Source organism: Anopheles funestus, chromosome 3RL (assembly GCF_943734845.2).
Source record: "Anopheles funestus chromosome 3RL, idAnoFuneDA-416_04, whole genome shotgun sequence".
Taxonomy (NCBI): domain Eukaryota; kingdom Metazoa; phylum Arthropoda; class Insecta; order Diptera; family Culicidae; genus Anopheles; species Anopheles funestus.
Genome location: NC_064599.1, coordinates 27680452 through 27706840, shown reverse-complemented (window position 1 = coordinate 27706840; position 26389 = coordinate 27680452). Strand labels below are relative to the sequence as shown.

Genomic DNA, 26389 nt, shown 5'->3' with positions numbered 1-26389 from the left:
AGTCTTAAACCATTTAACCACTTTTCGAATCGTAAAGTTTACTTTGATAGATACAATATAAGGTACTTGTACATTAATTTTTATGTTTTGGATATAGGAGCAACACGGTTTTGTTCTTCAGTTATTTAAATATATAATTCTTACATTGAGTACAGCAACTTGAAAGCTAATGTATTATTTTTTTTAATAATTTCAATAATTAAACGATGACAAATATCATATAAGCTACAAACTGAGTACTTAACTGATAATTAATATACGTACAAAATTTAGAAGATTATTTTACTCATTCAAAGAAAGACTATGTAAATGTGGTAAAGAAAAAACTAGGAAGGTAAACTTGAATAAAAAACATTTGGAAAAAGAATTTTGAGTCGGTCCACCAAATGCTCATCGCATTCTTATTGCCATGAAGCTTCAATTTGTATGACTGAGTTTAGCTACATCTGACTCAAACATCGTTTGCAGCAGAGATTCTGAAAAATGGTCCATTTTCCTTTTGCCTGTGACAATGTGATGAAGACATCTGTCACGTAGATAACAAGCATTACCATCGTTATCCCCCAAAAAAATTGGAATATATCGGTGCTTTTGGTACATCAATTTCATTACTAACGTTTCAAGTCATACGTCTGTTGAATTTAATCATTTTTCTTTCACTCCTGTTTCATTGTTACTCATTCATATTGCATAATGGGTCACATTATCAAACTGTTCCCGTATTGCACTTTCAAATTTGTTTTTCATCCTTCTCTCTTTTAGCTTCAATTTGCGTACAATGAAAATTACTATTGCGAGATTGTTGGTGCAATAAGTGTGTCAATGTTTACAACTCGTTGATTTGTGAATGATATAATTTTACATGGTTATATCGTGAGGCTGGCGATGGGGTCATACGTTAACGTTTGACATGAGGTTACGAAATAATGAGAGGTATGTGCCAGTCGGATAAAGGGGAAATAATTTTTCATCTTTTTCAATCCATTCGACCAATAGTAAATGATCTCGAGTTGCTATAAAGATTCCAAATAAAAATAAATAAATAAATAAAGGATTCCCGGCTTACAGTTCGCTAGTGAACTCTCGCGTCACTCAAGCACTTAAGTATGCACTTAAGTATGTAGTGCGTGTTTATACTGTGTGGTTCAGCGCTGTAGCTGTATACTTACCATGTCACTACTACATTTTGCTTCCATTCTCACAATTTTACACGATCGATAAAAAGTGCATCATCTATGGTTTATAATTTATTAATATTTTTTATATGTGTCGTTCATTAATGCAGACGTTGTATTTTCAAGTAAAAATGGACTATTGTGTGTGTATAAACTTCCAGCACATTTACTCTCCAGGTAGTCGATCCTTTTGGGTTTTTTTCTCCATTGAATGTTAATTGTTCAGTATCTGTTTTGTTATGCTTTTCGTTCTGCTGTACAATGCAACGATTTACTGCCATTTACTGTTCTGCTGGTCCTTCTTTTCGACGCAAGGCGTTTTCTTCCATTAATCTTTGATTTTTTATAAGAATTGAGTCTTTTCTTTGTTCGCTAAAACTTATCCTTTATCCACCTCGTATCACATTGGCGCGATGTAGTCGAACAGTCGGTTTTTTATGTTGTTTAATAGTTGCTTTTTAATACGATCAACACATTCGCGCATTACAGACGCCTTCACTGTAATGCAGTGCCACCATTTTCTATTCTCTATCTTTGATCGGGTCGTTTCCTTTTTGCGCCTAGAAAGTATGCAATGGTGGAATCTCACTTATTTGGCCCTAGCCTAGCGCAATTTCCGTTTTGGTAGTGTGATGTAAAGTGATCTGTTTCACGCTCGTGAAGCAGTGAGCAAACTTCGCACTGATCCCATCGATCGGAATTATTTCATGCGGAACAGAATGTTGAATGAGGCGTATCGAGCTTGGAACATCATTTGCTCGCGGGTGGCGCTTTTCTCACTGGTACGCTCTATCTAAAAAACTCGGATTGCTTGTCGCCTTTTTTATCTTACCGACTAGGCTACACACATACACACATACACAGACACACGCACACGGATATAACCCTCCGAGAGGGCAAATGTCCTTCGGTCTTTCGTTCGTTGTCTTCCTTCAAGCGTTCCCGTGCGGGTGTGATGATGCGGCCCGAATTCAATATCCTTTTATTAACGAGGCCACATGTTGCTTTTCCTCCTCCGATAATCCGTTCTTTAACGTGCGTCGTACTATTTGTAGGAAGGATGTCAGCGTGTTGTTTTTTTTTGTTGTCATTCAGATTATTGTTGCGTTGATGACGATGATTGGCAGGCCAAAGATTGTGAAGGCGTTGGAACAAGAGAAAAAAAAATAGGAGACAAACAGAAAAAAAAATGTTGGAATCAAATATGAGGCATATTTATTTGCTTGATAAAGTTGGTAATTTTTTTTTTTGGTTCATGCTCAAGCGAAATGAGGAATGAGTGCGAAACTGTGCCACTTTTCGCCACTTGTCCATGCAGATGGCGAGGGATGGGAAACGGGGCAAACGGGCGGGAACGATGGCATTGTCAGTCACTGGTGCATGCGATATCCATCGTCCAGGGTAGGCAAAAGGACACAACAGGGTACACAGGAAACAAGGAATTCAAATCATTCTCCACGATCATCTTCGTTGAATCGTTTCATGCATTTACGAATGCAGTTCATTGTCTTGTCTAACGACAAATTAAACACAACGCAAGACTGATACAGTGCGTAACATAATTACAAGGCAATTTGATTTTTAAATATTATAGAATAAATTACAACGCCAGATAAATATTATGTTCTACAAAGTTATAAAGGAAATTTAATAAAGCGTTTTTCTCTTGAAAAAATAAATTTTATCTCATTTTTTTTGTACTTAAAAATATTTAAAAATCAGGAAAAAGGTTAGCTGTTGCTCTATTTGACTTAATTAAACATTTTTTCTATCTCTCTTTTCGTTAAAAAAAACTAGTAGCCTTACAATAATGTTACGCACTGTATGATCATTGATGTATATGAGAAATTATAGAAAACAATACCAAAATTAAACAAGACAATACTTATACGCTACAATGTCATGCTGAATAAACTGAGAAATTAGTAAAAAAAATATTCTAACGATTTGTTTTTGGTGAGAAAGAAAAAAGAGGTTCAAGACAAGGACGAAAAATGGTTGAATAAACACAACTTAAAAACGAACGGCAACACAATCGAACACACGCAGGAAGCGAACAAAAACACCATGAGCAAAACACATTTTTTGTTTGGTACAATATTCACCGGTATGTATAATTGCGAACCGATACGAATGGAAAACGACATTGGACATTGGAAACGGTCTCCAGTTCGGAAGGTCGGTGGGTGCACCTAATCGAAGGCACAACGGTATACGGTGTGATCGACAGCTCGAGATGGGACGGTATGGGAACGGATAAATACGGGTCAAACGGTCCTAACGAGACGGGGGGAAAAAAGGGTTTTTGGGAAGAAAAAGAAAGGAAAGATGCTGCGCACTCGTTTAAAGAGGAGGTGAGCTTCCGGTTCGTTCCATTGTGAATCCTTCGCGCGTTCTAGATCTTTTAACTGTTGTAATTGGGAAGAATGAGGAAAGAATGGAAGAAATTCTCCGTCAAACCATGGTGGACTATTTGCTATTTTGGTTGTTAATCGTTTTTGGGTGCGGGTGTTTTGTTTTTTTTTTTTTAATGTGACACCGAAACCGAAACACAATGGGTTGTAAAGTAATGGGGAAGTAACAATCACTCAGGTTTAAGCAGTTTAGATTTTCTTAATGGTTATTGTTTCTTGATTTTGTACTGTATCGATTGATGTGTACAAGTGTTGTGAGCCTTCAACCCAACACGGTTTCGTCTCACGGTGGTGAGATTAAAATAAGGACAACCAGAAACAAAAAAAAGGGTAAAAAACATATTTTCATCCCGACAGAAAACCATCCTTTGGATGAGTCGGTCAACTGTCAACTTACATGATTTCCGATCTGCCTGGCGTGTTCGTTTCCGCTCCCTTTGCATCGGTCGTGGAGTGGCCGTTTTGGTAGCTGTTTTTACCAGCGACTCCAATATCTCGTCATCTCCATCGGTGAAGCTTTCGTCCCGGCCACCCATCACTGAGCCGGTGTTGTGCGCCGGACTCGGTACGGTTGGGTGCGAGTTCATGAGCGTTACTGGTGAAGCCGTCGCATCACCACGACGCCGGCGCCATGTTAAGGTACCGCTCATTTCGACCTCGTCACCACCAGGACCCTTCGTTGGTGTTCCAAGCAAGGTACTGTAGAGCAAACCGAGAAAGAAATCCCATTTAATCAATGTCCAGTTCCTCAACAGAAGCAACAAAAAGTTCCTCAACAAAAACCTACCGCAACTCATCATCGGCTCGATCTTCTTGTGTTTTAAATTTGGCAACATCCACAATCAGCTTGCCTCTAGTCTTGTTTCTCTCTCGATGGTTAGCCTTCTTCTCGATCTGCTGCTGGACACGTTCGCGCGTCGTACGATACTCGAGCGCAAACTCCGACACAATCCGGCAGAACTCATTCGGGCGCGATTCAGCGATACGTGACTGAGGTACACCAAGCCACAGTAGGAACTTCCGATACCTGCCGAATGCAAAAAAGAAACCAAACATCAACCAATTAATACATTGTTGGTTGAATTTTTATTCTATACAAAAAAACATTACCTGTTCAATACCCGCCGATGGACAATATCCAGTATAATAATCCGTTCCGCACAGTCGGCCAAAAAATCGATCAGCTTCTGCTTCAGATGCGGTGCCGTATCATGTTTACCGATCAACTTCAACCTATCCCACGACGCTTTACACTCCGTCTCGAGATACACGACATTGTGGGCCAGCTCGTTAAAGTCCGCCTTGGAGGCGCGCGTTATCGGTCCAATCTCGGAGTACAGATCCGTAGTATTTGCCTGCGATTCCATCACCATGTGGCAGAGATGGTGCAGCAGCGAGTGCTTATGCACGGTATCCTTCACCTCCGGCACCTTCGCCAGATAATCGATCTGGAACCCTTTCACCGGTGCACCGTTCAGGAAGATACCGATGTTCAGCAATGTGGACAGGATGCACTTGAAGGTAAGATTGGACTTTAGCAGCTCAATACCCTGCTTCAGATCGTTCAACGGTTCCGCTATCTCCTTCTCAATGTTCTCGAAGTCCAGCTTGAACGCCCACAGCTTCAACCGGGCGCCCAGCTCCGAAATGGAGGACAGTGTCAACAGAAACTGTTCGGCCGTACCGAGCGGCAACTCCGGGTTAAGCATCTGCGCCTCCTGTATCTTGCACCGTTCCTCGTCCGTCGGCAGCATGTTCAGCAGCTTGTCGATGCCTTCGCGCGTTACGACGGTCGAGTCCATCTTCAGAATGGCCGCTTTAATGGCTCTCGGGGGAGGCAGCTTCGTCATGGCGATGTTGATCGCGTTCGAGCGCTTATGGTCCAGGACGATGATTTCCTTGTTTTTGTTCAGCTCCTGTTGCTTCTGCAGCGGTCGGGACCAGGTTTGATAATCACGTTGTTTGCAAATGGGCGAACGAACCCAACATGAAAAAGAAAAGGATAACAAGCAAAAGCAGAAAAGAAACAGATAACAACAGTTTACTAAATGGTCCTCCCCCTTTTTCCGAAAGGTGAAGTATGAAAGACGGTACGGTTTTATTAAATTTCGCGTCCTGTCAGACTGTCCTTCCAGAAGCTCGTAAAAAATGAAGAAGAAAAAAACAAGCATGGTGAACATGAAAAAAAAACACAAACAAAAAAAATCGGCGGCACTGTCTCCGAACACGCGCATACAAAAAGATGACCGTAGAAGAATGGAAGGACAAGTTAGCGAAACTAAATAAGATGTAAAATAGGCTCATGCATATTTATAAGTGCAAACAAGTGCGGTACAACAATCGGGCGAACGGACATAGAAAAGGAAGCTTACAGTTCGGTGAGGATATCGTGGCGAGATAGTTCACGATATAAAAAAAACAGAACCGTTGGATAGTTTAATGTTATGATTAAGCTTAACTCGTTTCCTTTTTTTTTGAGCTGCTCTATGCTGGCATAAATTGGTTAGAGATCGTTTTGATTAACGTTTGGGGTAGGGTTTTATTTTTAATTACAAAATGAAGCATATTTGGATTTTTAATTAGTTTTTAAATCTAAATCTCACACACGGAGATTCTAAGTTTCTCTTTCGTGAGATAAAATCAGTAAAACGGTTTTATGGGACGGTTTTGGGTGGTTTAGGAGTTCCGACACCAAACTTCAAAAAATCCATAAATTTGCCATTCTCCTAAGGCTATTTTTTGAGTAATTTAGCTAAATCTATAAAGTGATTTATTTTAATACGAATTTGTTACAATAAACTTCTTTTCACTCAAATAATGCTTTAAATAAAAAAAGAATAAAAAATATAATAAAAATTTAAAAAAATATATAAATTTGATAATCCACTAAGGCTATACCCTTGATTTATATTTGGAGAAATTTACCAAAATTTATAAATTGATTTATTTTAATGCGAATTTATTGAAATAAGTTTCTTTTCAGTCAAATAATGCTTTAAATAAAACAAAGAATAAAAAATAATAAAAAAAATAAAAAATTCTATAAATTTGCAATCTCTTAAGGCTATAGCCTTAGTTTGTTTTGGGAAATTAAAAAAAAAATTAAAAATTGATTTATTTTAATGCAAATTGGTTGAAATAAGTTTCTTTTCAGTTCAAGTTTTTAAGTAAAATCATGAAGAAAAAATAAAAAAAAAAATTAAAAACTTAAAAATTTCCTAAGGCTTTAGCTTTTTTTGTGGGTAATTTAGCAAAATTATATAAACTGATTTATTTTAATGCGAATTGATTGAAATGAGTTTCTTTTTACTCAAATATTGCTTTCAATAAAAAAAGAATAAATATTATTACAAAAATTTAAAATGTTTGTACAAATATGACAATCTCCCTTAGCCTTTTTTTAAGTCGATAGACGTGACCTTAGAGGTCGTTAAATCTAACAAGAGAGAGAGATCATTCATTGATAGAAAAGTTTCCAAAGTTGTTCATAAGCTAGATGTAGGAAACACCTGGTGAAAAGTAGTGAGTAGTAGTTGTAAACTTTACGAGAAAGGTTCCAGGAAAACTTCAACTACATTAGTCTAGACGGTGTATTGGAAGCAACATCATAGCGCCAGTAATCCTTGGAAAGGTAGTTGTCTACTACGTGTATAAAGTAGCTTAAAAGTTGGTCTACCTTTGTTTCAGCAGCAATGCGTTTAGGAAACGAGTGAACATTAAATCTCAATTGCGAGGTCTCCAATATCAGATTGGTTTAAAAAATCGCTCCGGATAGGCTTGTTAGTAACTTCATCGAATAAAGTATTGCTCAAGAACTACTAAAGGGGAAATAAAAAGAGACAAATAGCAGAAAAAATTGGTTGGATAAGAGTATCACATTCATCTTTTCCTTTTTTAAGGTTTCGTGTCTGTGTGTCCGTCCGTGTGGGCCCGGCAAACTCAGGTTAAGTATATTGGTTACCCAATCAGACGATGATTTCTGGTGCGATAAATCAACCAAGTCTGTTTCGAAATTTCCTGTGGGGCTCCCTTAACAAATGATGCCTTTCATCCTCGTAAGGCTTTCATCATGCTATCTGCTTACTTTCATCTATTTTTAACAAATACCATATCCTGCTCCATATTTTCTCCCCTTGCAATTCAGCACAAAGGAAGGATAGACGAAAGGAGCATGGAACGTATTTTATGTAACTTTTACCGATCCAGCATGGGGTAAAATGTGTACCACAGCACATCGACAGGTTGCTCGGAGATGGGATTTATCCTCGTTCGGTACTGGTACAGTAACGGTTGAGCCGGTTGGATAGACATTATTGTAGCAAAGGAAATCTTTTTCTCCAGGAAATGAAGTAAGACACGTAGCACCTTCGGAAACTTATGGGATGCTTAGTAAAAGGAAAAAAAAAGGGAAGCAACGCAAAATAGGCACCAAGTGCTACATTAAACAGATCGATTTCGTTTATGGCCACACACACACACATTGATGGTGAAACCACCACGGTAGCAAATTGGGAGCTTCGGAAAACGGAAATCAAATAGAATCATTGCACCAACAAAGATGCAAACAAAGAGGATTAAGACACAGCAAGAAACGTTACTGCTGCCCTACACATGCTGCTAACCCGTACAAAACAACCTTGTGCTTATGGTAACAAAAAATGGGAATCGCTAAAAGGATCTGAAATCCCAATGCGGGTTACATTCGGCTGGGTTTACTAAGGGATTGGGAAAGAGAAATACATGCATAAAGTACACACTTACACGTATAGGCGGAAACGGTCGGACGGTCAAAAATTAAATGTGATGTTAAGATGGGATTTAGTTCAATTGATGTCTATGGTCGTAAAGTTAAATAAGGTGAGATTAGGAGAGGATTGAAATGTTTTTGCGTTTTCATTTTGAGCAGGATCCATTCATGTTAAACATTGTAACGGTTTGTTCAAACGCGTTGGACAGCTAGTTTAATATTTAAAGAAAATTCCTTTTACAAAGCTTTAAAGATTTTGCGTATTACTTAAGCAACTACATCTTGCATCCATTAGCTTCAAAGCAGTTCAAATAAAATAGCAAATAACCAACACACGAGATACAACACACAAAGTGCACAATGAGCCGGAAAACTACGGAACCACTCACCTCCTGGTTAGGTCGTACAGTGTTTAGTCATGATGGTTTTTGGATACACAAAGACACACGCGGTGAGTATGACACGGTGATTGAATATTTTTGATTGATTTTGTGTTTGGTTTGGTGATTGATTGAACCGAGCGACGCGTGGGATGATATGGCATACAGTGATAATTTGATTTTTGCAGCAATGGTGTTGCGGGTATTAAAGATATCCCGGCGAAAAAAAAGAAACAAAAATTTTGAACAGTATGCAGTAACAAATGGCCGTTCATCCACACGTGCATGAAATTGAATGATGTTTCGCATAGGCAAGAAGATGTAGATGCCGATCGCATTTGCATATGTATATGTATATATCGAAAGTTTTGCGCACCATGAACGACGTATGGATAGAACGAGAGAAGGTAAAGAGAAACAGATGAGTAATGAACACTGGTAGTACATTAGTACTGTAAGTAGTAGTAGATGTGCTTCACCCCGCAGTACGATGATGTGACGAGACAAGCTCCGACTGGGACTGGGAAAACACGGGACACGGTTGCGCTTACCTTTGTCATCAAATCTTTGGCGCGGGATTCGAACAGATGCTCCAGCTTCTGCGTATCGACTATCGCTTCCGGCAGCTCATCCCAGATGGTGCGTTGTATAAGCGCTGGTACCATATCATCACGTACCTCCTTCCAGAATAGTTTCACCTAAACACAAAATGATATTAATAGCTTATCTCGTATTTACGCACAGTACTAACACCACCAAGTCACTTACAGTCTTTTTGTTTTTCTTAATAGTCGCCGACCCGTCCAAGCTGTTGAGCTGCGGCATACCGTTCATCATGTGACCGGGCAGTGGCACTAGGTTGGTTGGTGGCGGACGCATCATACTCGGCGGTGGTGGCATACCACCATTCATCAGCATACCGCCCGGTGGTGGCGGTGGTGGTACCGCACCACCAAAACCACGCGGTGCCAGCAGATCCTTATCATCGTCGGACGTAAGATCGGTAAAGTCCAGATCGCACAGGCTAAGCTTGCGCGTCATATTCTTCAGGATCTCTTCCCAGTGTAGCTCGTTTTCGGATTTCTTCGCATCACCGTTGGCCAGCTTTTTGATGTCATTGTCCACGCTCGGTGATCTCGAGATGTCCTTGTTGCTTTTGCTCTTCGCCAAACCTTCCTTGGCTTTGGAAATCAGTCCGGACATGTCACCGATACGGTTCTGAGGTTTCTCTTCCTGCGGACTCAGCGGCAAGCAGCTGAGCTTCTGTGTCAGATCTTTAACCGTATGGTCCTTCTTTAGCTGGAGGATCAGTTTCTTATCTTCGTTGTCCGATTCTGCTGGAAACGGAAGGAAAACGTGTATGATAGAGTTGATGTACATTCAGGTCTCAAAGAGTTGCGATCAGTAACGCTTCCACAAACACACAATGCATAAAGGTTAATGTATGCTCCAGTCTTCATTGGAGCAGTACTTGGATGGTTTTGCCTAGTTACAGTGCCTTACCTTGAACCGGTGGGAGATCTTGGCTTTTGACGTCCATATGGTTTCCATTCAGGGTACCGTTCGTCCGTTCGTATCCCACATTCGTACCGGATCGGCGATGGTAGCTCGTGTCTGAGGAATCCTTACCGTTTGTTAGCTGCTTACCGTACGCACACAGCGAGTGACTCATCTGGGTCTTTATGTTGGGACTTTTGTTCTCATCGTCCTGTTCCGCCAGCAGGCCGCGCACACTTCTTACGCTATTACCATTGAGATCTACCTTGTAACGGTCGGTTGCCGTCCCATTAGTACCACCGCTGCCATGTTTGTTGAGCAACAGGTTGCGGCTATTGCGGTACTCCACACTATCCAGCGGGGACGTCCCATTGCTCGTACCGTTGCCATTAGTCTGAGCGATACCGTTCGTGTGCTCCGTATGATTAGAGTGTTGTTGCTTGTGTAAAATCACAGACGAGGTTAAACCACCGTTCAGCCGTAACGTAAGTTTGTCATCTTCGTGTATGGTGGGCGGTGTTAGCAGCGAGGAGTTCGCGGGTGTTCCAATACCATTGGAGTGTCCGCTAGATCTGCGGTAAGGGGCACCATTCCAGTGTACCGCCGTGTATCCTAGTTGATCGAGATCACATCGAGCACGCGACAAACACAACACACCAACGCACAACGTAAATAAGCATGCGCAAAGGAATACATTAACACAAGTTAGTAACACAATGAGCATCAGCTGTCGTTTCACACGACTCGATTAGCGAACTTAGCGATCTTCAATCAAAAGTTAAAGACTAACGAGCAATACGTACCATTGTTGACATTGTTTTCATCTTCGACAGTAGGAATGCACCCGTTCTGGAACTGACCCAGCTCTTGCTGTTCGCGTATTAAATTCTTCTGCCGCTCGGCCCGTTCCCGACGTCGACGCAAACCGGGCGTCACGCCGGTAGTGTCACGAGATGGATCGTGATAGCCGGTCCCCGGTAGATGGTCTCCACTGTGTGCTGAGCTGGAACTGTCTTCGTCCTGTTGCCGTTGTCCGGGCAGTTGCAATCCACCGTACAGTTGAACCGGTGCTATCGGGGAAGGTAAGGGTGGCGGTGGTGGAGGTGGCGGACCACTGGGTGGTGCCGAATACATAGGGAAGGCCGGCAAGGGAGGAGGCGGTGGTGGAGGTGGTGGCGGAGGTGGTGCCATTGAAGGTGGTTGAGGTGGAGCAGTACCCGTGCTGTGTCGACGCGATTTCCGTCGATCGGTCGTATCGTTACCGGTGGAACGGTACCGAAGCGTCTTGCGGACGGTATTGTCCGGTATGCGTATACCATCGCACTCACCGTCCTCGAAGCGCAGCACACTTTCGTACAGTTGCAGCTGATCAAGCAGATCGAGATCCGTGCCGGGACGGGACATGTACCGCTGGATGATACCCTCCATGCCTTGCTGCTCGAGGAAATCACTCTCGTCGTAGAAACTGTCCTGATCGCTTAGCCCCGACAGGGTTTTGTTTATCAGTGATGTAGCGTAGATCAACAGTTCGGTGTCGGCATTCTCGTAATCTTTGAGTAGCCTGAAATGAAATGTAGAACCATTTTAAATTGAGACTTGTAAAACTTTCATTACCAAGAACAAGGAATTTAGTGGTCCTAGTGGGAGTCCTTGTTTTAAATATAAATGTATAAAACATTAAATGCTATGAGCTTCTTTTCACGTTATCAGTAGCTTCAGTTCCTAATCTATATTAACCCCTGAGTTCTATCGGAATGGAAATTAAAGGTAGTGTTTACGCTTTGCACGCGCAACACTGTTTTGACAGTCAACGCATTATTTTTCGCGTTGATATTTTCACCGGGGTAGCGTTACCGTCACATAGTTTAGTTGTGTTAGTGCAAGGACCGTTTAGGGCCAAGAACCATTGTAAAATCACAGCACTTGTAATAAAAGACGTACGCCGAACGGTCAAGCGAGAAACCGCGCTCAACATTAATTTTCCCCGTTCCGAAAGAAAACTTAAAACACAACGTAGGGATCGATCGCGAACAGGTAGCGAAAGATAAACTCCACATTAACTCAACTACAATACTCTAAATCAGATCTTCAATCGACATTATTCGTGTTGTAATATTTCATTGAAATTCCACAATTCTTGAAGGAGTATCCGCACTTTTCGATGGGTTTGGAAATAATTGAACTATATCTTACATCGTTCTTGACAAATTCCTGAATTTTCTCGGTGGCTTATTACAGAGCTCTAAGGCCACTGCAATTCCATTGCCTCAGGCTGACCAAGAATTCCAATTAAATAAGAAGTCTAGAAACAATACTTGAGCTTGATACTATTCTGTAACTAGGCTGATCTAATCAGACTAAGTACAAGCTTATTATAGTTTACTTAAGTTGCCTCGATTGCCATAAACAAAATATTCAACAAAATGATCATATATTTAACAAAATGTATCTATTCAAGCCTTTTCTCTAAGGTTTTTGCTTCGGAAAGAACAAGAATTACTTACCGCATGATGTTGCTCCACGGAACCACTGCACGGGCCGTATCCATGAACCGGATGGCGCTAACGAGCAGGTAACAGTTACCCTCGCAGTACTCAACAAACACCAGCAGCAGCTTGAGTGCGGTCTTCACCACCAACCGGTAGCGGGAAGCGATCAGCGAGTACAGCCACTGGATCGTCGGCGAATGTTTCATCACACCGTTCATACCGTCCACGTACAGCATCACCTGACCGAGGGCACGCAGTATGTAGTTCTGATAGTTCTGGTCCGCTTCGCTACCAATCTGCACCAAACAGTTCAGCCCTCCGTGTGCCACAAATCCATGCACCAGGTCTTTGTCTTCCTGGAAGATTTGCTTCAACGAAAACAGTACCCGTCGCAGTTCGCGACCTTCGGAGGAAAGTAGTTTTTCTGCAAAAAAAAAAACGCGAGGAAAATAAAAAAGAAGAACATCATTAGAGCGTTATATTGCGAGGCTGAATGTTTTTTCGTTGGCGTTCAAAATCAATACTCTAAGTGATAGTTTTTCTTGTACCTAAGTGAATGTTTTTCTTATAGAAAGAAACATAAATCAGACCTTATCCAAGCGTAACGAGGAAAAAGGAAATCAATACATCTCCACGGTGGCGTACTGGCTATTGTGAAGCGGTAAGCGTATCGGCAATATCAAATTGACCGATCAGTGCCGCTTTGAACGCAGACCAGTAAAGACATCAATCATCCGCACCGGTGTGTATGGCGACGGTTGCTCTATCACACAGCCACCCGTAACCGGGCTCCACCATCGAAACGCGGATGGCGCCAGGCGTCAAGATTAGGAAGAGAAAGGATTGCTTGGGGGCAGTTGGGCAAAATTTGCCAAGCGCTTGGCCCAAGTTTGTTTGTCGCTTGGGCAAAAAGTGCTAAGGTGACGATCAGCAGAAGGAAGTGGCATCTTGTGTTTTTTTTGGTACAAAAAGCCGTCTAGGTGCTGCATCGTCACGAAAGTCAGCCAGAGTGGTCGGGAGGAAAAAAGGAAAAACGGAAACATGGCACAATGCTACATGCAACTCAGCAGAAGAAACAAGCGAAAACCTGGTGCTACGATGGCGCTATGCCCGCCGGCCGTTCGTTGCGCTGAAGAAAGCATAAACACATTTATGCTCTTGATTGAAAGGGCATTTATGATGAGCAGCGACCGAACCGGGAACAGACCGGCAGGCAACCAGGCAGGCAGACAGGCAGGTTGATGTGTTAGCCGCACAATGTCTTCGCGCATTGTGTTCGTGTCGTGCGTCGTGCACGTCGTCTGGCTGACGATGTATTTTTCACTTTACGCAACGCACGCTGCGTACGTGCGCGATACGTGTACCGGAGCTTTTGCGTACGCATCAATCCATTTTGATTCATTATTAAATTATACACGTTATTAGATAAGAGAAAATTGGACACAGCCATTTGCTATCGGCGGATACATTCCGTGCAGATGGCGGGGCGAGAAGAATAATAGTTACCAGCATTCGTTCACCGGCATAATGGCTGCTAGTGTTATGCGATACGTGAGTTTTTGCCTTTTTACGATGACGATGAGAATTGTACCAGACATGCAATTGTAGGTGATGTATTTCCTGTACGGTGTTGGGGTTAATCTGATTCAGATACATGAATCGGAGTGAATCTTGAAAGCGAATGTATGACTCTCAATCTTTATTTATGATTTTACGCATTTTTAATATGTACTTGATTAAATACATTAATTTTCCATTATTTTCATCAAGTACCAGGAGTTAATGAAATGTTCTTTTGTGTTCTCGTCGAAGTATTTAAAAACACACTGACGTCACAAATTAGAATAATATATCAACACATTTATTACAACGTATATTACAGGACAACCACGACTTGTCGCTTTGGCGGCCGGCGATGAAGAGACCTACACGATGGTGCGCAAGCTGATAACTGCCGAAGCGATACATCGTGTCCTGTCACGCAGTGACAGGACCGAGTAACGGCGTTACGCTTAGCGCCCACGGTTAATACACCCGCACACAACACCTCCCCCTTTTAAGTCAGCTGGTACGTGTCGAACCTACGAGGCATTCTTCTAGGCCTAGAAGAACGTCGTGGTAGCCGTGCCTGCTGATGGATGTTGCTGTCGATGGTCGCGAGTGCTTGCGGCGCCTGTTGCTCTGTTGGCGCTGTTAGCGATGATGCTCTCGTTGTATTCTCCTCTATTCGTGCCGGTGCTGCTAGCGATGATGCTGGCGTTTGTTGCGTCTCTGCCCGTGCCGGTGCTGCTGGCGATGATGCTGGCGCCGCTGGCTGCGTTGTGGTTGGCGGCGAAGAGCACGGTGACTCACGGGACGAATGATACGGCAAGTCCCATTCATCCAACAGGACATGAAGAGGCAGCTGCTGTTGATCCGGCTCGGCCTGATCCGATGGGTCAGCAATACGACGGCGGAGCTGATTTACGTGCCGTCGATGTCTTCGCTGGTCCGACGTAACTATCTCGTAGATTACATGGCCTACCCTGCGAACGATTCTCCCAGGAGCCCAGCTCCAAGAGTTCATCCGGAACATCTTCGCATAAATGAGGTCACCCGGCTGCCATGTACGAAAGTTGTTCGACGTCGTAGCCTCCGATGCTGCTGGAGGCCGCAATAGATGATGAATCGTTCTGCTTCTTCTTCCCAACATAATCTCAGCGGGGGTGCGTTGATCTAACACAGGATTTGGCGTGGATCGGTACGTTTGCAGAAACAGATCCAAAGACTCTTGAAGCGTTGCAGTTCCCACTCGTATTTTTCGCAACGCTCGCTTAAAGGTGTCCACGAAACGCTCAGCTTGGCCGTTCGATTGGGGATGAAACGGCGGGGTCCGGATGTGCTCGATACCGTTACGTTCGCAGAACTCCTTGAAAACTTCACTGGTGAACTGGGTTCCATTGTCGCTGATTAAAGTGACCGGCGGTCCAAACCTAGCAAATATTCCTCGCAAGATTGAAATCGTAGACGATGAGGTAATACTTGCCGTTTTTACTATTTCGGGCCACTTAGAGAAGGCATCTATTACAACCAGGAAGTAGTCACCATCCACGGGGCCAGCGTAGTCGATATGGACCCGGTGCCAAGGACCAGATGGTTTTGGCCAGTATGATGGTGCTTCCGATCGAGGGGATTTGGCTGCAGCTTGGCACGCATCACAGGTTGCGACGCAATCGGCGATGTCGTTGTCCAATGATGGCCAGTAGACGAAACTGCGCGCGATACCTTTCATCCGCTGGATGCCCGGATGTCCTTGATGCAGCTGGGTCAAGCATCTTTTCTGCAAAACAGCAGGAACCACCACCCTCTCTCCGAAAAGAATGCACCCACCGACGGTCGTAAGTGCTTCCTTTCGGCTGTAAAAGCGGGCCAATTCCGCACCATAGGTAGTGTTTCGAGGCCAACCCGCCAGGACGTACCGACGCACTTCACGCAGTAAAGCATCGTTTTCCGTAGCAGCTGCAACTTCTCTAAAACGGATAGGGAATTGTTTTAGCGATTGTATGGCTACGGAACTTACAACCTCTTCGAGCTGGATACTCGCGATCATGTACTCCGGTTCCGGCTTTGCGTGCTTGCTGATGAGACGCGATAATAGATCTGCATTCCCGAATTTGTCCGTTGGTATGTACTCGATCTCGAAATCGTACAACTGGAGTGTTAACGCGAACCGTTGCAATCGATTAGCGGTATATACGGGAATGCCCTTTTTTGATCCACAGATCTGCAGCAATGGCCTATGGTCGGTTTGCAGGCGGAAATGCCTGCCGAACAGCATTTTGTGGAAACGTGTTACCGCAAATATGATTGCCAGTCCCTCGCGGTCTATTTGACTGTAAGATTCTTCTGCTTTTGTTAGGGCGCGGGACGCGAGCTGCACCACCTTTATCGATCCATCCGCAAATTTATGGCTAATGGTGGCTCCAAGTCCCACGGAGGAGGCGTCCGCTGCTACTACAATTTCGGCTCTAGGGTCATAGTGCGTTAGCAGAAGGTTCGATTTTAGTATATCTTTGAATTTGTTAAAAGATTTTTCGCACTGCTCTGTCCAAACAAATTGACCTTCGTTTACTAGTAATCTGTCCAGGGGGTACCTCAAATCCCGCATCCTAGGAACAAATTTGCCGTAGTAGTTGATAGCGCCTAAAAATGAGCGAACTTCATTCACATTAGTCGGCGCAGGCAGCCTTACAATGGCTTCGATCTTCTTTGGATTTGGCCGGAGACCTGCACGGTCAATGATGTGTCCGAGGTACTCGATTTGATGCATCTTGAATGCACATTTTTCGGCCTTGATGGTAAATCCAAATTCTTTAATACGCTGAAGCACCTTGCGTAGGTTATCATCGTGATCTTTTTCAGTCTTGCCTCCGATGACAACGTCGTCCATATAACCAGACGTGTCGCGCAACCCGGCAAGCATCGCATCCATGATTTGCTGAAATGCGGCTGGTGCTATTTTTATTCCGGGAGGTAGACGATTGTACAAGTAAAGACCTCGATGCGTGTTTATCGTCAAAAAGGGTCTGTAACGCTCCTCAATTTCGACCTGCAAGAAAGCATCCGATAAATCAATCTTGCTAAACACTACGCAATGTGCTAGCTTCGCAAAAATATCATCTGGCAGTGGCAGCGGGTATTCATGCGGTTGCAACGCATCGTTTAACCCGGTCGAATAGTCTCCACATATCCGAATTTTACCACTGCTTTTGCGTACAACTACAATCGGGGCCGCCCAATCTGAATAGTCGACAGGCGTTATGACATTCATCTTTACCAACCGGTCCAATTCTTCCTCAACTATAGGCTGCATTGCGTAAGAGACCGGTCGCCTTGGACGGAAAACTGGGCTGCAATTTTCCTTAAGCTGCAGCTTGATCCGCGCTTTCTTACAAAGGCCTGTTCCACTAAACACTTCCGGAAAACTATGCTGCAACGCTTTCGGAATATTCGTATTGGTCGAAATTTTGGCGCAAAATTTGTCCATGGGAACGGAACCAAGAGCAAAACGATCTACCAAGTCTGCTCCCAGCAAAAGCAAGTCCACCTGGGCCACGCGGATGATCGCCGGTTTGGTAGTATCGCATATTGTGATATCTGCTTCGAACTCGCCCAGCAGCTTCAGTCTCTCGTTAGAAGCGGTTTTTGCACTCACAGTTGGTTTCACCAATGATGGCTTCCCTAAATTTTCCCATGCAGTCTGCCCTATGATGGAAATATCTGAGCCAGTGTCTAACTGCAATCGGATGCTCACTCCATTGATGGAGATTTGTACAAATTTACGACTGGCTCGTACACTGCACACTCGCACGGTTCTGGTAAAACGCGATGGGTGGTATCTTCTTCTACCCGCACGAGGCTTTTGCTTGCGGCAGCGATCTTCTCCATGACCAGCTTCGCCGCATTTTCGACATTTCTGACTAGATTTCGGACAATCCTTCACCCAATGCATGCCACCGCATAGCCAACAAGCGTTACTTGGCTTGTCGCTCCTTGACCGGTCATCGCGATACACGCGACGCGAGCGCGATCCTTTTCCGTTCAAACTGTCATGGCTGCGCTCTCCATTTTTTACTACCAGCACACGCTCTTCCGTCCCCCCACCGATCATCGCATTTTCCTTCTTTAAATTAGAAATGCGGTTACACTCTTCGGATATCTGCTCTAATGTTATGTCAGCCCGCCGTTCAATTCGAGTTAGTATTTTGACTCGAAAGTCTTTATCGCATTCCTCTTTCAAACCGCATACAAAAATTAAGCACTTAAATTGCTCCTCGGTCAAGCGGGCTAGTTTCAAATCCTCGCACGCCCGATTCACGCGACATGCGTATTCGAGGAAATCTTCTGCTTTCGTCTTCACAAGCTGCATACATTTGTGGCGCTTACTTAAAAGCGATTCCGACTTCCCGAATAAAGATTTCAGCCGCTCTACAGTTGCCTCGAGTGTAAAATCACGCGGATTACGGGGTAGGATATAATTCACATACCTTTCGTGCTCCAATGGGCCCAGCTTCCGCAAGAGCAATCTCACCTTCGCTGCATCGTCAATCCTTGCAGCGTCCCTGCTGAACAAATCTTCGTAGCGCGAGTGCCACTTCTCGAACGTTATACCGACGTCGGCTTCGAAGTGGAATTCGGTGATGTTTCTCGCCAACGAGTCAAGGATTTGTTCCGGATTGGATGGGGCCTCTTGTTGCTGCTGCTGTGGCTCTGATGCCATCTGTGGTTCTGATACCGGATGATGCTGAGATGCAATCTGCGGTTGTGATACCGGCTGCTGCTGCTCCAACTTGGCCATAAACTGCTGCATAAGCTGGATTAATTGTAACATAGAGGGCTCACCGTTATAAGGCGCGTTCGACTGCGGCGGCGGATACTGGCTTGTAGACGGCATTGAGAGCGATGGCGGATGATGGTTCGGGGACGCTATCGAGAGCGATGGCGGATGCTGGATTGGCGCTGCTCCTAGATGGTGATCCAACGGAGCTGCGTTCGGCAGGATGGGCTGACCATGCCCTGACGATGGAAACGCGGTACCCGCAACCTCGAACTGTTGCGAGAAACGACGCTGTTCTTCCTCCATTTCTGAGTCCCCCAGGCTCGTGTCCTTACGACGGCGTTTACGTGGGAACGGAATTTTCTCTTTTTTTGTTTGCACTACGCGTTCTTAGTTACTTTTTTTTTTTCTCGTCGCCACTTTTGTGTTCTCGTCGAAGTATTTAAAAACACACTGACGTCACAAATTAGAATAATATATCAACACATTTATTACAACGTATATTACAGGACAACCACGACTTGTCGCTTTGGCGGCCGGCGATGAAGAGACCTACACGATGGTGCGCAAGCTGATAACTGCCGAAGCGATACATCGTGTCCTGTCACGCAGTGACAGGACCGAGTAACGGCGTTACGCTTAGCGCCCACGGTTAATACACCCGCACACAACATGTTCCAACATAGAAATTTAATCTTTCTCATTCATTGTTCAAATGTGAGTAGCTTTCAGTTCAATCATTGAATTGTTCCCTTTTAATCGTTTTAGAAATTAAATAACTGTTTTTTATCACTTATTTTCTCATTTACTACAGGATAATAACCTGCAAAACTTCTTCTACCAGTTCATTTCCAAAAGCTCCGAAAGCTTTAAAACCATTCAGGGTTAAACTTTCTTTTTTTCACATTTGATTAAGTTCTTGTACTTCAGTTTATCCCGCAGTTCCTTATGAATTAAAAAAAGTCCTTGTACTCGGTGCAAATGAATGGAAATTCATGTAAATCACGATGCACTAGAACTTAAAGAATCTTCAGCAATTCATGACAGGTAAGAACTGGTTGATTCTTTTAGGCGACAAATTTCTTTGGAGATTCATTTGCTGAACTGTTCCTATTGTATAACACGATTCTCTAGAACTTCATGAATTCATGAATTTTTAGATCATGCTGAATCTTTTGAGAGTCAATTCTCAATTCTGATTTAGAAGAAGACTCTTCTTTGGATATTCATTTGAAGAACTCATCCCAAACGACCTCCTGCGTCAAACTCGAGCACATGGTAGCTCATAAAACAAAGGGAGCTATTTTAAGTGTCAGCTAGCTAGGCCAGTACTTTTCGTCCGAGTCAAGTTAATAAGCTCATTAGCATGGGTTAACGTCAGCCTGCCCCACCAGTCGTAACGTTTTGGCATCGATCGTTTTTTTCTCCCACCCCCCAATAAAAGAAACATAAACTTTAAATGAGTCGTTCTAAATTGGGCTGTATTTATAGGAACATTCGTGTTATGATGTTCTTTTAATTACCGAATCGTCCGGACCGTTTGCACGTTTACTGCTGAACTTATTTGATGCTTCGTTTCCCACACGGCACCAGGGAAGGGAAAATGAGTTCCCTTTAAAGTGCTTCGTTTACCTTCCGTAGTAAGCAGTGCGCGTGAAGCCTGCTTTTTTCGTTTTTCTTTACATAAAACCACCGAAACCGAAAGCTCTAAAGCTGCGTTTCCTATTCCTAGCATCAAGATAAAGAAAACTAAATACAGCAAAAAAAAAACAAAACAAAACCAGGCCCGATTCGTTAGACCTTGATCGTGAACTTAACAACCGGGGTGCACATCAATTTCATCGTTCGTATCAAATCAGACTGCAAAAACGGGAAAGCCTTTGTGGCTAATGCCATGCACGAAATAAACCACCGAATGTCAGTTTCGGTTTCGATTGCTGCTCGATGGAAGGTTGAGAAGGTCAATCACAGCACACAGCCACACAACATCGAATCCCGTCGACACTAATCGACAATGACCTCATGGAAGAAAGCGGAAAACCATGTATCACCAATCACGGCTCTATATGAAGGCTGACGGAAGATGAGATGCCAACAGATGCAGTGCTACGTAGGAGTATGAAAAAAAGCATGAACATGCAAACACATAGGCCTCTGATGCAGATTAGACCTGGAGAGGGAATTTAACCCTTGTGCCGTTGATGGTGTGACAAGCAACCCTTTTGCCTTCGGAGGGAGATGTTTGTTTTATGCACGTATACGGCGCGGTTTGGTGGCAAGAGACGTCACAGTGATGGTGGTGGCCAAAGGTTATAAACTTTTATGGCATCTTCTACCGAAGTTTTGTAAGACGGGGTTTTTGACTCTCTTCCGTTTTGCTTCCTCTTCAACGCTTTTCCTTCGCTTCTGAAAAAACATCATCAAATCGCTTTTGTGTGTTTATGGTTTTGTGGCGAACTGTGGTTTCAATATCATTTATTGAGCTTTTTAGAAGTGAAGCTTTGCTTCCACATTTTCGCCTTGGTCTTGGTCTTTCAGGGAGCTTCCTGTCCTGAAAACGGGAAATGAGAATGGAACCCGTAACCGTAGCAATGCCAATGGAAACCGATTCGCACATAAAAAACGACCAGCACAAATGACAACGACAAAGTCTTACAAAGTCTCTAACCTGTCGTCAACGTGTCAGTGATGATGGTACAGCCTGACCGACACTACGAAACATCCGGGCACTGTTGTAACCATTGACTTTTGCGTTGATTTTAGGATGTCATCTAACGATGAGGTCATAAAACAGAGGGAATCCTTTTGGGGGGAGAAGAATTCGCTTCTGTTTGTTGGAGATTTGGAGATGTTAGGGCAAATCTCGTCACTTACGCCAAGGAAATACATCAACACAGCAAGGTAAGTGCACATCTTCCAGATGCTTTGTTCGTTCGAACCATTTTTGTAAAATTTTATATCCAAACAAGTAGAGTTGTGAAAGCATCCAACAAAAATTAAACACAAAACAGCAAGGTCGTGAAACATACGGAAATAACGGTTACAGTACTCCCTGAAAGAAGTTCACATCCCTTTGTGAGGATTTTTTTTCTTCTCCTGCACGTTCGAACCATAAACCGGCAGTGTCTTATACGTCGCGTCCCCGTGTGTGGATTCTCATAAATAAACAACGGAATCACACAGCTCCGTTGACACACATTTCATCTTTTGCCGTCTTAGATTCCTGCCCATTATTTCCCTGGTGCTTTTACCATTCACGATGGTTGTGAAATCACGCTCTGGCTTGTGCAATGAAACCTCCGTGTGTGTGTATATTTACTGCATGATAATAATCGTTCTTTTTTTCTTCTCTCGCTGAACCGAGCTGTTCAGGCAGATTGGGTGAAAAAGTCGTGACAACGGTATGAATGAATTATCGGTAGAAATTACAACCTTGACCGTTATTCTTTTTTGCTTCCGTCTGTTAACCGTTCGTTGCCATTTCTATAGGTGATTTTGTAAGAACGATAGGTCTGTGCTTTATTTTGTGATTACAGAAAGCTTAATTTTACAGTGCTTGACGTAAATATAAGAATACCAGTAAAAAATAAATTTAAAAATGGAGTCTGTGGTTTTTTTTACTATTCGTTTACATGCTACAAATGATAAAAGAATAGTATTGCCAGGTTTAATACGAGATTCGAAATTAAAAGCATGTTATTTTGAGGATCGATTTTCGCCATTTATTTAGGAATTATTCACTGTAGCAATTTATGCAACCCGGTGATGTATGCGATAACGGCGCCGGTCTTACACGACAAAACCGGATATGAATCAATTAAGTAGTAAGAACCCCTGCAATTTTCATTTAAGATTTGATGCCAAAACATGGAAAAATCACTAAAAACACACAAATTCATTCAGTTAATCATGTTTGTTATATTGTTATGGAGTTTAGGATACATTGCAAAAAAAAACAAATGTTCCTACAGTTATGTTAGACACTGTATTTATTCTGCAGCTGTCATCCGTAACGTGCGCATATACACTAATGAATTAAAGATATGTTTTAACATATATTCTTCTTAAAGCTGTCTTTTACTAAAGCCCTAAAATACCCTACAGAAGATGTGTCTTTGTACGTATACCCAGAATTCCACCATTCCATCAGACGTGTGTAGAATATCAACTAGTTTCTGTGTGACCTGAACCTTCTTCTATAGCTTCAGGATGTTTTTCTTTCCTTCAAATTATTGTGAATCCTTCCAGACCGTACCATCCTTTTGGGCTTTTTATACTTTTCAACCGATTGGTTGAACGATATACGTTCCCACGGCACACAACTCCGTCATACCATCGCAAACATCCGGCCACTGTTCCAAGTGTGATAATCGATTTTTATGTATGAACTTGAATGATCCACCTCCGGCACTTTTGATTAGTTCGCAGCTATAGCCCCGGATCGGCAGGGCGGATAACAGTCGATTGGGACGGTTTCTGGCTTCTGGTAGCATAGACGAATCGATACGAATCTTACGATACGGCTCGGGGCCGTTAAGTGTGTATCGAACATTCTGCACAGATTGCTTCGTCTTGAGACGCCCGGACAGAACAAGCCCCGTCACTGGGTTGCGTCCTCTCAAAGCTGTTAAATAATCGACCCGAATTCCATCCATGTATCCAATATACACTCACGCACAGAAATTCCTACACGTCAGAACAGACCACGCCTGAAGTGCCATGGACAGAGAGCAGTGAGCGGAGACATCACCGAATGACTGATGCGATTCGCGCCTCAATCTTGCGGAGAATCTCAGAACATTCAGGCTTTTGCATCGTGGCGCTGAACCGTCAATTACGCCAGAATTTGTTCACCACGTTGTTTGTGCAAAAGCCACCGCAAAACAAAGCGCAGTTCAACGATGTTCGTTCTCAGACCGGTGGGGTATCATACCATAAACAAGCGGGGCAACGCATAAACGAGCCCAGAATATTGAACATTTCGTTTCGCATTTGTAATTTTGCACACACAGACATGATAATATCGGTGCTTGCAACGGGTCCGTGTCGCTTGGTTTCCAATAGTGCTGGTGCCGTTTCCACCGATTCCAAATTTTGTGAACCCCGAAAAAGGAACACATTCGGAGGATGACATCTTGGGAAGATGGAAAAGGGATGCGGAAATGGTGCTCCAAGGAAATTGGTGGATTTCTTCATTCTCTGGTACATTGACCTTGGATATTCTTGGGCTTTTGGGGTTGGTTGAGAATAAGCGTATTATGTAAATCATAAGAATGGTAAACGAATTCACATGCCACATAGGGGGAAAACGGATCAGGATTTCACCATCATAAATACATTTTCCTTATGTGGTGTGGCGAGGATTTCAGTTCGTTATGTCCTGGTTCACCATTTCCCGAGGATGTATGGATATTGAAATTTCCCAACGCTCCTTTATGATTTGTATGCTGCCCTCCGCAACAAATACCCTAACGGAAATACCATTGGATGGTCACTAACAAATGTTCGAATGGAGCAAATAATATGTCGTGTGTTTTTGACATAACTTTTGCGATTATTGCTTCACATACTTACGCATCCAGCAGCGCAACCAACACTTTAAGCGGATCTTACTACTGTTGTTTGCCATAAGTACAATGGAACACAATGTGAGTTTTGTTCTGTTTTTTTTCGTTTGCTTCACTTTCCTTTAATGCCACTCTATCGCTAACCGCCATGATCGTCACGTAAAATTCAATCAACGTAGCTCACAAACAGGGCACGATAAAATAAATTGAGCTTCAAATGGGCTGCATCCGAGCTGCCTAAAAGCCTTTCGAAATTCGCGTTCGAGCTGTCTAGCGAACGGTTTAGCGAAGGGTTTCAGTCGTTGTTTTCGTCCACCCGTCGATTGACAAGGTTTCGGATCGTTCCAGCTCTCCGGCGTGAAATAAACAACGACAACGAGCAACAACAAAAAAAACAGTGTGGAAAAGAATCATTTTAGGTAATCCTTCCTAATTTGAGTGATAAAATTTCACCTTTCTAGCCGATACACAGCCACCGAGGGGAGAAGGTCGCGATAACAAAAAAAAAGCAACTCCCCGTTCCTCGACGGAAGAAGAAGGTCACTCAAAATGGGCGGCAATCTCTCATCCAAATTGTGAGTGTGTCCAAATGGTGGGTGCACAAACGTACGGACAGAGACCTTTTTCCTTTTGGCAGCGGTCCATTATCGACATCGGCTGGAATTGAAGGGCACAACTTTCACGCCTACCAAACGCTTTGCTGGCCACTTCGTGAAGGTAAATCGGGCTTGAAAATGTCCAAGTTCAGCCGATATTGGAGCGACCTTTGCTGGTGTTTAAGCATGATCGTGTTAGATCGAGTTGAATGAACGGGAACGTAAGCATAAAGCTCTTCATTCAGGTTGATCTTCTTATGGGCAAATGGGAGTGAAAATCACTTTCATTTTGCATGAAGAAATATGATAACAAGACGCGTACCAATAAGGGAAAAACGTTCTTTTTAAAGGAAGGTATTGAGAAAAAAAGCATTAAGTACCAATACATACAAAGAAAACAAAAAATAAAACAATAAAAGTACAGTAAGAAACACAGTACACAGCAAAACAAACAAATAATAAATTGTAATAATGAATAAATAAATAATGAATAAATTGTAAGGGAGTAATCTACGAAGAAGAAAATGAAACTTATTACATATATGACATAAAATTTACAAAAAATGTAAGAATGAAAAAATCAAATTAACAAATGAGTAAATAAAGCAAAAGAAAACAAATAATTTAATTAACTAAACTTATCTAAGAAAAAAATAAACTATAATATTACGTACGGCTTATAGCAAAGAAAACTTTATTAAATTATAAAGAAATTCGTTACAAAAGGCTAATTAAGAAGCAGAAAAACAAACTTACTAAAGATGAGAACAAAAATTACCAAACAAAAAAATGAACAGCAGATCTAAGTAAAGAAAATATTCGAACGCATCCAAACAATAATTTTATAGCAAATGATAACTTAATACTTAAATGCTTCCATGATCATTCACACCAAACCAGAAAGCTGTGAACTGTCCACACTATAATGAAATGAAAGCGTTTCACACTTTTGCACTGCGAATTGGCTGTGTTTTATGCCACATTTGCGATCAAACTCTTGGCACACCGACTTATCCACTACACCCTTCGATCGCTTTCCCAGCCACCCACCGAATGATCGAATTTAGAATGAACGGTGATTTTTAAGTGAGGGTGAGTTTGCAAAAATCAAACCATAATTTGTAGGCCATCGTGCCACCATCCTACCGGGGCAATTTTCTTTTCCATCCAAAACGCTCCTTTCTATTCAAGATGAAGCAAGCGTGTTT

The 26389-nt window shown here is 42.9% G+C and overlaps 1 protein-coding gene across 13 annotated transcripts in view; it reads right to left on the bottom strand.

Annotated features, from left to right (window-relative positions):
• Positions 1-1234: 1234 nt before the first annotated feature.
• Positions 1235-26389, bottom strand: part of LOC125769840 (FH1/FH2 domain-containing protein 3) — an 87216-nt gene continuing 62061 nt past the window's right edge. For 7 of the 13 annotated variants that reach the window (XM_049438750.1, XM_049438748.1, XM_049438754.1 and 4 more), the window contains 9 exons: positions 12718-13126; positions 11017-11774; positions 10220-10825; positions 9485-10053; positions 9268-9414; positions 4700-5514; positions 4377-4616; positions 3987-4288; positions 1235-2220 (listed from right to left, as the gene is read on the bottom strand). In XM_049438750.1, the coding sequence (XP_049294707.1) occupies positions 2147-2220; positions 3987-4288; positions 4377-4616; positions 4700-5514; positions 9268-9414; positions 9485-10053; positions 10220-10825; positions 11017-11774; positions 12718-13126 (3920 nt within the window). In that variant the 3' untranslated portion in view covers positions 1235-2146. Of the gene's footprint in view, positions 2221-3280; positions 3584-3986; positions 4289-4376; positions 4617-4699; positions 5515-9267; positions 9415-9484; positions 10054-10219; positions 10826-11016; positions 11775-12717; positions 13127-26389 lie in introns of all 13 variants that reach the window. The other 6 variants (XM_049438753.1, XM_049438761.1, XM_049438756.1 and 3 more) reach the window with 4 other exon arrangements.